The sequence below is a fragment of the Strigops habroptila genome, chromosome W, assembly GCF_004027225.2.
Source record: "Strigops habroptila isolate Jane chromosome W, bStrHab1.2.pri, whole genome shotgun sequence".
NCBI lineage: Eukaryota > Metazoa > Chordata > Aves > Psittaciformes > Psittacidae > Strigops > Strigops habroptila.
In genome coordinates, this window is record NC_044301.2 from 16,165,648 (window position 1) to 16,178,333 (window position 12,686).

Sequence of the window (12,686 nt, forward strand, 5' to 3'; positions counted from 1 at the left end):
TAGAGTTTAACACCCTTGTTCCCCACCATCTTTTGCAGTAGTAGGAGATCCATCAAATCCCTGAACTATTAAGTAACAGGGACAGGAAGGAACACAAACTTTGAGCTTCTCAAGCCACTAATACCCATTTCGTACCTACTGTTTTTGCAGACAAAGTTCACTTATTACACTCTTCCACAGGACTGTTTACAAGAAAACAAAGTCTGAATACTTTGCAAATATGGTGGGGTCCAACTATATCTCTGCTTGAATGATACAAATTAATTCATCCACAGAAGTGGAAAACACAATGGAGATAATCTAAGGCACTGCTGTGTTTTATGCCATTTCCTTTCAGCAGGGCTACCCCTTCAAGTTACTGTTAAAAATAGCATCCGCACCATACACTGATGAAATGCATTCACTCCAGGCAGTGAAGTAATGCAGCACAGCAAGTCCACTGCTTTTTTTTTTTTTTTCCCAGGGAAATAAAAGAACAAGTCAGAAAGCAAATGAAACATTAACCTTTTAGCTTAGCACCTGAGAAAAAAAAATTCATTTTAATCAAAACCACTGTATTGCATGATTACAGCCTATGACTTTCCAGCATAAAAGAGCAAGAGAACATTAAATTAGAAATAAAATCTGACAAAGCACCTCAACAATGCCGAAGTTGACTATTTGTCTCCTCCTGTACTTGTGTGGCACACAGTAACAGATACACCATATGGATCAGAGCCACAGCTCCTCCATTGCAGGAATGCATCTGATGGCACTAGCATCAAATGCTTAAGATACCCTGCTCCACACAGGTTTGGGGCAGCATGACCCCCTTAAACTTCTCCCAGTTTCCACTACCTACAATCCTCAAATGAGATTTTAGTCTCAATTTACGTCTTAGCATCAACCCATGAACAACTCTAGATGCTTTCCTTACCACACAGCTGTCAAATCTCTTAATCCAGGTCTCAATATCTGGCTCTGCTCTTGCATTTTTCAACAGATGCAGTGTATGAAAAACCACATGAAGCCTGCATGAAACAGAACCCAACTTTCTTTAAACAACCCCAAATAAAATTTAATACATAAACAAAATTTCACTGCTTTGACTTTCCTCAGCTTCATTTTTTCTTTATTTTGATTCTATTTATAATCAACTCAATGTTTGGTTATTAGCAAAAGGAGATACAGGTTAGTGAAGGCACATATAATTTAAGAAATAATATCTAACTATTTAAGCAAAACAAAGGAGAGGAACTTGCTTCTGTCTACAAAGAGTGTCCAAAGAGCCTTTCTGACCACCATCTGGAAGAATCCCAAATATTTTGACATAAACCTGAGCTTTTCCTTAGAGCTATACAAACATTAATCCAGCCCTGATGTGAAGCAAGAACTACTTGATGGATACATAAACAAGACACTACAGTAAATCTTGAGCAAAGCCATATCTAGAACACAAGAATCAGAAGCTCTGGCACAGTGATCCTTAAAGGACATGAGGCACCAATTCCTTCAGAGTTTGAATCTGCAGTCTAAAAAAATATAATAAAATCACCCACTGTCTTCTGACCTGTGAAGCAAGGTTGGCATCAGCTGGTAGTTAAAGTGCAGGAGAACACTGATTAAGATGTCCTCCCCTTTAACTGCATGCCCTGCAGTTAGACTCATGAGTTACCGTTTGCAAAAGGTCTCTCTCACTACCGTAAGTATCATTACATTCATTGTTTCTTCTTTGTAGTCCATCTGTTCCTTTGTGCCAGATACTGAATGTGAGAAATCATGATCACTTCCATGAAATAAAGCCTTGTCATTTACTAAATAAGGTCACTTCCAGATTAGAAAGAAAGGAAGCAGAGTAAAGAAATACTTGCTGTAGTAGTAGGGAAAGCAAAGAAAATTGCTGGCAAAGTAAACAATTTTTTTTCTTTTTTTTTGCACAACATGTTATCATCCTTCCTCTCCACCCACCTCCTCATTTCCAAACCAGACCAGTATGTCATGTCAGTGCTCAGCACTAAGGAGAATGCATCCCCTCCTTGACTTACTGCCCTACTTGAAACCAGAATTTGTTTCCAGTTCCCAATATCACCAAATTCCTCTAATGTTAGCTCAAGTCCTACAATGTCTGGTATCTTTTCCCTACTTTAGTCTGATTCTTTTGAAAACAGCCTCCCATGCCTGCAGAGAAAAGCCCCAGTATCAGAATTCTAAGCCTGACATCAAAAGTCAAGCAAGAAACCCAAGATTTACTTTAAGCTCTCATGAATTTTCAGATGGACACACACACACATTAAAAAAAAAAAATAAAAAAATCTGTGAGGGATGTAAACGTTTCTAATTTGTATATGCAACTACCTGTAAAAACTCCAGCTATTGATACAATTACTGTACTTTAAGCCTATCACCCTCAGAGAACCACCTTTTGGAAAAAACAATCTAAATGTAAAGGTATGTGAAAATGAAAAATATGCTCTGGAAAATGGAGGATTTAACAATAAACTGATATGGGAAGGGAAAGAATATCTACCAGCTAAAAACTAACCAGCTATAAAAGCTTATGAAGCATGCCATACACAAGAAGGTTGCCATTTTGTCATTAGTACACTTGTGACAGCATGTAAAAAAAATGGGCAAGGACATTATGGTTTTCTAGGAACACATGAATCACTTATTTTCCTCTTAAAAGTGGTTTTTTTTGTGTGGGTTTTTTTTTTTTTTGTCCAATTCAGTTTGTAAGGATAAGCAAACCATTTATTTTAAATTCCTGTATCCCTGTTTAACATGGCAGTGAAAGGGGTTATTTAAACAGACACTTCCAGATGTTATAAGGGGTGTTAAGTTCTAAAGAGATGCAATGAACAGCTGAGCATTTCTGAACGTTTCACACAGCCCTTAATCTTCAAGCAGCAGACACAGAAATGTCCAGTCCTAGCGAGAGCTATTTGCCATCAGGTTGCAGCAGGAATTGCCAAGAGAGAAGAATCAGCAGTTAATATTCACCTCCATTTTTTCTTGAAGTCTTGCCTGACATGTTTTCTATCCCTCAATAAGTTTTTAGATTTCAAATTTCCTTTCTCCCACCCCCTCACTTTATAAAGGATTTTCAGCATAAATGCAGGTTTAAGCAGTAGTTCCACCAGGTAAAGTTTTCACAACTCATTTTATTCTGACTCTGCTACATTTTTTCCAGAAGATGTGCTACATTAAGCCATTACCTAAAGATTTAAGAAAAACTGGGTTTGCTCATTTAATAGAATTTTAATTAAAAGCTCAAGTTGCTTATGTTGTTTCCATTACTGACAGAAGGTCATGCTATTGCTTCCATAGCTGTTGAAGTAATGGCTCTTAATTTCATCTGCATTAGCAACTGATGTGCCATAGCAGGTATTTCCAGGACTTCATAAACATGAACTGCCAATACAAGAGAGTCCTTCTAGGAATGTACATGCCTCAGTGTTGCCTCCTGTGCTTCTGAAGAGCCACAAAAAAGGCAAATAGTATTAAATATGAGTTTATAGTCTCACATTAGATATTGACAACCACATTGTCATTATCCAAGATCAGGAATCTGTCTGAGGAATGCATTACAGTGAGGAAAACTCCTTGCCATGGCTGAATTTAGCAGCATACTATTCATAAAATTTTTGTTTTTCCAGAGTAGCTTGATTCTGATTCATTATAAACAGAAATATCATCCAACTCCCACTAAAGCCAAATTGAACAGGCTTCACAGTACTCAAAAATCAAGTACTTCATTGACAAACCTTACTTTAGCAGAAAGCTGGTCATTTTCTAGTGTTTAATAAGAGAAATATATTGCCCAGTACACAAATCCAGAACAAATCTTTATAAAAGAATAAATAAAAACAAGATGAATTAGTAAGGAGCAAAAAGAAGCCTTATTTCCCATAGACCCATGCTGTATGTCTCCTCTTCTGCAGAGACTCCAGCCCTGTATCGCCTATGACAGACCTACAATACTTCTGTATCTACCACATCTACCTTAAATTTTTTCAAATTTTCCACATATTCCCTAAACATACACACATAAATAGCTACTTTCCTTCCCCAGGCACCCACACCACTGCAAGACACCTGCCTCTCTTGCACACCCACTTACTTCCTTGGGATGTCAGTTCAGTCTTGTATCCCCTATGGTGATTTGCACAGGACTCCCTTAACTGCAAACTGGGCAACAATCAGCACATGTTGCTTCTAGTCCAGAAAAAACAAACACAATGAGTGGCTGGGCAGACAAAACAGGATAAGGGTTGAACTGTTCTTACCTCTCCTCCTGATGGAAGCATGAACAAATCTATTCAGACACTACTGTAAATAAAAGCTCCAAATACCTCTGTCAAATTTTGATTAATTAACAGGTTCAACAGTTAATAAGGTAGGGACTGAGACAAGGAAGTACAAAATGAAATATAATCCTTTGTAAATAAGAAAATTCAGTTCTAAGTAATGTTAAGCTTGGTGGCTTTGTAACAATAGCAATGGAAAGTATCTTAGGTGAATATTTCATAATAATCAGCCAAAACCAGACTAGTGGTTGCTGACATAACAACAAAACTTTCCAAACCTAAAAAGCCCAACCAAAAGAACATAACAAGGATCCTTGTATAAGATAAATCGTTGCAGCTGACATAGTTTTAGAACCTTATGACCTTCGCACAAAATTTATTGTAAGCAAAACAGGACTGTAGATAAAGAGTATCTGAAGCTAGCAGATGTTCAGGAGGTGCTGTAGCTAAGTTAACTGATAAGTAGAAGGATGAGGAGAAATCACTCACTTATGTCAGCAGTGTTACCGAACCAATTAAGCTGGCGTAAGCATTTATCTACTGTGCATGCTTCAAAGACTACCAGAACAAGAGTTCAAGGAACGGCCAAGTGATGAAGATTGTTGGAAGAAGTAAAACGACCACCAAAGACCACTACCACGTTGTTATGCATATGCAAAAATGGGCGTGGAATTATGTAAAACAATTTTTCGGACAACTAATGCATATGTATGACGTTTATCGGAAATGTAATGAATATGTATGTTAAGTAACAATATAATCATGGTCTGTTTGATGCTTAAAGGGGACACACATTAGGAGGAGATATCCCGTGTCTCCCAGCGCTGCAATAAGGAATACCTGCTTGTCAACTTAAACTTTGTTGGCGAGTTCTTAACGAGTTCTACGAATCAGGACTGACAGAGCTGCCCAAGCAGAGTGATTCCACCACCTTTACTGAGGCAAAATAAGCAAGAAGCCCAAACAAGACTAAAGTAAAAGAACCACTCAGCAGCTTCAAGATAATGCCCTTAGGCATATGCTTGATATAAACATTATTTTAGGTATGTGAACAAGGCATATGGTATATACACAATTAAAAGTGCTTATAAGTGTGCATTAATGAGTCATGAACTCAAACTGGAGCCACTGGTAACCATACACAGCATGACTTTCCACTGAAGCCAACTCACTGCAGCTCTTGGCCAAGCCATAGACCTTTTAGTCCTCATGTAAAGTGCCAGTGAACCACAAAAGCGCTGCCCTCATGAAGTAATCTAGGCCGTGACTTCCAAACATCAGTAAGGAGCACCTTTGAGTATTTGCACAAAAAGGTTATGACAATTATTGCATGAGTAGGCAGATCAGAACCCTCCTTTTCATTCAGTTACAAAAGTCTGTGCTGCTCTGCCCTCCTCCTCCCTTTGCATCTTGTCATAGCAATCCCTGATCTCACCTGGAAAGTCTTGTTATGTGGAAAGGGCAGTAACAAGAAAGACAAATACATACTGACTCCAATCTAGAGAATACAAAAGTTAACTTATTAACAGTTAACAACACAAATTTGCCAGAGTCCAAGTGCAACCCCAGGAATGTGGAACTCCCAGCTGTGACACAGCCCAAAGGTGAGCCACTTAACCTGGCTTTGGGGGGCGGATAATGGGCTTCAATGCCTGCCAACATAAGCACAGAGTACAACTGCACGATCAGAAAAGAGTTCAGATGAAATGCAATGGTTTTGATTTTTTTTTTTAACTAAATCAAAAACTCATGAGTATTGCCTTTATTGCCAAATTAGACCTGCAACCTTAAGTGAACTACAACTCCAGAAGACCAAGCTGTGTGATTTATGCAACATACAGGCTTGATGATGTATATACTTAAAAATAGAATAATCCAGCTACACAACTGATGCAGAACAAGGCACTATAAAGTCTGGACCCTGAACCAAAAGGATTGCATAGCTTTTTTTCCTCCACCTGTATTTTCTCCCTGCCTTCAATAGGCTGAACAACTGGTGGCCAGTATTTCATGAGAAAAAGACTGCTGATTGCCATTAACTAAGAGAGCTCCTGCAGTCTGGCATCTTGTAAAAAAAGGATGAGTCAAGGAAGTGGGAGACAAAAAAGGTGCAAGACCATACAAATACATTTTGCCTAGGAAAATAAATCAGGTAGCAAAAACAGTGGTTCAAAGTTCTGGACAGCTTATACCACACATTTTTGCTGACTACTGTAACGGAACAATTGAAATACCAAAGCTTGCTGCATATAATCAGTTTAACCTGCCTACAACTTGTATCCTACCCAAGGTCAACAGGATTGCTGCAAACAAGGATATATTTTGCAACCTAATATTAATCCAAAATTATATCAATACATTACTGAGATGCATTTTCTCTCGTTTGTTTTTCCTCACGTCCACAGACTGCAGCTCCTTTTGTCCAGTAAGTCATGTGCTATTCTATGTATTTATTCTAAACTGGGACACTGTTGAAGCTTTGTAGGAACCTGTACATGGACTAACAGCATACCTTCAATTAAGCAAGAAGTTTTTAGTACTCCTGCTGAGCACAGTAATGGAGAACAGATTGTAGAATAAAGCCTACTGCACCCATTTCACATCTAAAAGCTTTATACCTCTCTGTCCACAGAAAGCTGTTTGTGCCTATCATTAGATATGTGTTGCAAGATTCAGCTTCACTATATAAGGATCATATTTCAACAGTTGCTTCATTTGAAGTCAGAGTGGCTTTTTTAAGGTTTTGTGTTGCAACAGCAGAAAGGCAAGATAAATATACAGGAAAGACAAGAATAGGGGAATTTTTGTCACTTTCCACAAAATGAGACTTGTTCAGTTGAGGAAACCATCTTCCAGATTGCTTTATGGAGGAAAGCAGTGGTGCCACCTGCAAAACCTCATAGCAGCAATGAGCATCTTATAAATACCAAGACAGAACTTCCACTGCAGAAAATTTAAAATGGAGGCTGTGACAAATCAAAATTTTACTCAGTATTACAAGAAATTACAGTATGAAGACTGCACGGTAATATTTTGGAACTTACACTGCCTTTATAATAAAGATTCTTTTGTTCTGCACTTCAACATCTGGTCTAATATACTTTATTCCACTGTGCTTTTGGAAAATATGCTGTGGTCACTGAGCATGTTTAATACATTGCTAAAATATGTCACATGCACAGAGTAGTACTTGCCTACAGTGCTATTCACCTATTGGCCAAATCGTTCTGCTTGGAACCATAAAGTAATTAATAACATCTCTGGTGGAGAGGAAATTCCTATCACTTTTCTGTGTTAAAATACAAAATAAGCTGAATTTTTCATTCAGTTTTGATAACTACTCTCTTTTGGGAATTGCCACACAAGGTCAGAACAACTCTACACCCATAGGCTTGTTACAAATTAGCTCTGTGAATGGGACTTCCCCTAGGTCTGATAGTTCCTTCTGGACTTTGGCATAGTAACTCCATTTCCTTTAGCTACCAGCACAGGATTGCCCACAAAACAGAAGTTGCTAGTGAATATACTATTTTTAACCAGTGACCTTTAACCGCCCAGGTCACTTGCTACTGGGAAAAGGTTTGAGGTGTCTCTCCATAAAATGTAAGGTAAAATCCTAAGTTTCAGACAACCAGAATCAGAATCCCTCCAATAAGTCTACTGACTTTGTTGGCATTGTGCTGGGAAACACAAACCTGCCTATGGAAGGAACCATTGCTACACAGCTGCATTGTTGCTAAAGTATGTGCCTATAAGGCAAGCATTTGCAAGCATTTGCAAGCATGAAATCTCATCTTCATGTCAGAAACATTGATTCCAGTTTGACACCCGCAGCTTTATTTGCACTGGTTCAGCTCTTGTAGTATTGTGGGAAAAAGCCTAAGGCAAGACAACAAAGACAGCACAACACTCAGCTCACACAGTATGCAAAAGATGCCCAACCTTCATTTGAATTTGATAATTTTGTTCGGATCAGTGTTAAAACCATAGTTAAAACCTGACTACATTCTAGAAATAGTGGAAAGAGACAAAGATCTAGCAACACATCACACCTGGAATTTCAGTTAACACAAGAATCTATTTACCTCTGTTTTCCTTGACCTGTGAGATCTGTCAATACCTTAAAACTTGTAAATAAGCCTGTCTGCAGCTTACAAACACAATAGCCAGTCCCTGAGAACAGGGAAAGTCTCCACTTCCTGAAGTTACCTTCAATTAAAATGACTTCCACATCTGTGAAAACAGGTTTGAACAATCCTAAATCACCAAAAGATATGAGTAAAAAGCACAATTCATACTGCATGTTACAGCTACTAGATTCCAAAAGAGGTCCACCTCCTTTTATGTCAATACCCATCTGTAATTTTTCTAAACTTGCATAGGCCAAAATTTTTAACTTTATCTGGACTTTACTTTGTAAAATAAAGTGCAGATACCCAAAGTGCTTATGTCAACAGCTACAGGATGTGCCTAGTGTCACAACTTTTACTTTGCAGAAATGTCCATCTGGTTTGCCTTGCTTTAGCACCGATACATGCAGAAGGGAGAGGGGGTTTTAACTAAGACTGAAGGACCAGCATAAAAGAACTGATGAATTTTCCTAAATAACCATATGATTGCCCCCAGCTGGTCACCACTCCCAACAACTTGGGCATTACAGCATGGATCCAGGAGCCCAATGCTTGACAGTGCTCCCACAGTTAGCTGGGCCTCTGAGATAAAGGCTTCTCAGTGACACTCATTGTATAAATTTGTTTCCCAAGGCAGCAATATTCTGTGCAGATAGGATGGTGAAATTATTCAGAAGTTATGTATTTGACAAGTCTCTACATGAAGCATGTATGAATGTTACCAGCTAACCACTTAATGCAAACAAGTGCATACAGACTTCCACCACAGTTTGTTAAGGAGTATTCAGTAATATACTCCACTCTTCTCATCTCTCTCCAATGTAGAAACTGAAAATATTTTATACTAAAAGCTAGTTTCAAAGTGTGGTTTAGGGAAGTGTCCTGGGTGCAGCTGTAGCAGTCATTTTTCTCCTTCTTAGTAGCTGGTGCAGTGCTGTGGTTTTGACTTTCAGCCTGGGAACAACGCTGATAACACCGATGGTTTTAGTTGTTGCTAAGTAATGTTTACTCCGACCAAGGACTTTCTCAGTCTCTCATGCTCTGCCAGGGAGGAGGGGAAGCCGGGAGGAAGCAGAGACAGGACACCTGACCCAAACTGGCCAAAGGGGTATTCCATACCACAGCACGTCATGCCCAGTATAGAAACCGGGGGGAGTTACCCGGAAGGCCCAGATCGCTGCTCGGGTCGGGCTGGGTATCGGTCGGCGGGTGGTGATCAATTGTATCCTCTCCCCTTGTTATTTCCCTTATCATTATTATTATTGGTGGTAGCAATAGTGGTTTTGTATTATACCTTAGTTACTGGACTGCTCTTATCTCAACCCGTGGGAGTTAAATTCTTCTGATTCTCCTCCCCATCCCTCCGGGAGTGGAGAGAGGAAGAAGGGGGGGAGTGAGCGAGCGGCTGCATGGTTCTGAGTTACCGGCTGGGCTTAAACCACGACAGGAAGATACAGCCACTGACAGCTTTCAGGTCCAAGTTTACTACAAACCCGTTCACTGTTCAACTACATACAGAGTATGTTAAATTACTAACATTTCTGCAAATCAGGATTAAAACCATTCACTGGATTAATACAAACTGTCTCTAATTCAGCTAAGCACAATGGATACTGCACCTTTCATGAGCTTCCCATTTTTCTTCTGTTTCAGCTACAGCCTTTTTAACTGAGACACTTCCAGCTCCAGTACTTTGCCAAGAGAGGAATGACGAACTTGGGCAGCTCACTATTTCTAACTGTGAGAAAAAATCCTGTCATCTCAAACTGTCTGAAACAAGACTCACTAGAAAATATCAACACAAGAATTACACAACTGGTCAAGCAACCTGTCCATCCCATACTCGCACAACTAAATTTCATGTACTCTAGGTTAAAAAGTTTGTGGGTCCTGCTAAATTAAGAGATGTGTCTGTTTGCTATGAGAATCAGAAATCTGTAAGTGAGCAATGGTGGCTCCAGGCAGGCAAATAATCTTCAGCTGTACTCCAACCTTAAGAGGCAGAACTCCCTACCAGACAGCTCATACATCAAGGAGAATTCAACACTGCTGCTGGTGAACCAGAAAGCAGAGTATCAGTAAGAAAACTGTATTTGTTCCACGACTCCTTTTACCGCTATTACTAAGGCAATCTATAAATTAAAAAGCTACATTCTCTGAAAACTAAGCAGGTATTCTACAAAAGAAAAACAGATCAGAGGAAAACCTACTGAAAAGCACATCCTTCCCAACAAGAGCTAGACAGAAAGATCACAGAATGCCACCCATGACTAATCTTGGCATATATGGTACTGGAATCACTGAGTACAAATGAAAACAGTGTTGAACCCTGTCCTATTTTTAATCAGATGGAAGCCACAAATCTTAGCCATGCTTCTGCTTAGTGTTGCATTTTCTTCTACCCAGATAGTTTTTACAGCTGGAAAAATAGCTACTTAGAGCACTATTCTGCTGTAAAAAATTATTGCTGCTTACAGCTTCTGGGATTCTAGTTGAGTATGTCACAGAAAAGGAGGTCTGGTCCAAGCAAGCTAAGAACATTTTCTTGGGATATTTAACCCTTTCCAATCCATATCAGCTCCGAGTGAAGATATGCTTTGAAATTCTTCATTGCCGTTTATGTGGCATTAAACTATATTTGCAAGGTTATACAGCAAGCCAGTGGCAGAGAAGGAAACAGAACTCTGAAGACCAACTCCAAATAAAAAAATTATATGGTCCACGGCAGTATTTTTAATGACATTTAAAGGCAATATACTAGTGCTGCTGCTATGATGGTGCATTTCCCCTACATTAGCTCTGCCACACAGAGCTGTTTTTATTAATACCACAAAGAGTAGCTATTTGCTACACAAATAGCAGCTCACAGTTCAAAGACTTTCCTCAGTTAACAGTGCTTTTTGTATGCATTAAAAAAAACCAAAACACTATTAATCACTTTTTCACCTCAACATTTTAATATCTGTAATCATAGCCTGGAGTGTGGAAATGGAATGCATACTTGTTAACTCAAATTTGCTAAGCCCAGTTTTTAGCCAGGTCAGGACGTAATATAGCATTACAAAAATAAGACTTATTTTGTAACAATGTTCAGGGTGCACACATGTGCTGAGAAAGGTGCAAGTTTTCTCTCCTGTCTTCCACTCCTCTTCCCTCAGCTTCTCACACATTCTTGGGAACCAAGAGAAAGGTGGAAGTAGAAGCCTAACTGCTGTTTTAAACACCTCCCCAGTAAAGCAACACTCACCACCATATGCTTCATCCAAGAAATAACCTGCTACTATAAGAATGAGAGGTGGAGTGTCAGAGATATTCACTCTGAGAATATAATATTTCATGAGAGCTAAGCTGGTATTTCAGCTCATAAGGAACGTTCTTGTTTATTTCCCCAGCAGAAAAATAAGCATACTTGTCTCTTGCTGATGATTTTTTCACTGATAGCCTTACTACAAAACCCCTTCTGTGACTTCCTTTGCTGAGAAGCAGCAAAATTCCAGTCTCCAATCACAATTAAAATAACACCAATTGCCACCAAGAGATAGGAGTTTGTTACCCCATTGGAAGTGTGCATGCGGAAAAGGACACACCTTTGGAGTGTTTCCCCGAAGGCCTCTTGGGTAATGACTCCTCAATGGAATGTGCTGATGTATGTAGTACATTTTCCAAACTAGTACTGACACTGTTGATGGGGGTCTCGGACCTTGGAGTGACCTGGAAAGAAAAAAAACAAAACACAAAAATCCAATAAAATAAACTGAAGGAATGTGCAAACATCACACCTTCCTCCAGAGTGAGCAGAACCACTTTGATGGCAGTTAGAAGTTTGTTTCTTCTAAAACCAAGGGTTGTTACTACTGATATTCCACAAATAACAGTTTGGGGAAGTTGTTTTAGTCAGCAGCTATTCACAAATCTAGATTATTTTGGCTAATCTATAAAGCTACTTTAAGTATAATTATTTTTTAAACAATAGTCATGCAGTAGTCAATTGTAGAGATATTGCAAGATCCTTAACCTCTCCACACTGTAGTTTTAACTCCTCAAGAAGAAAACTAGGGGAAAAGGGCTCTTGGAAAATCCCATTTTTATGTTATGGCACTGTGCTGGTTGTGGCTGGGATATAGTTAACTTCCTTCACAGTAGCTGGTATGAAGCTGTGTTTTGGATTTATGCTGGAAATAGTGTTGATAATAGAGGGATGTTTTAGTTACTGCTGAGCAGTGCTTATGCAGAGTCCAGGCTTCTGCTCCTCACCCCACCAGCAAGCAGG

General features: G+C 39.2%; 1 protein-coding gene across 2 annotated transcripts in view; it reads right to left on the reverse strand.

The window, feature by feature from the left end:
- Positions 1 to 12,686, reverse strand: part of LOC115619037 (zinc finger CCHC domain-containing protein 14-like) — a 72,295-nt gene that overhangs the window by 33,105 nt on the left and 26,504 nt on the right. For both annotated transcript variants that reach the window (XM_030511053.1, XM_030511052.1), the window contains exon 2: positions 12,004 to 12,127. In XM_030511053.1, coding sequence (XP_030366913.1) covers positions 12,004 to 12,127 — 124 coding nt within the window. The remainder of the gene's footprint in view (positions 1 to 12,003; positions 12,128 to 12,686) is intronic.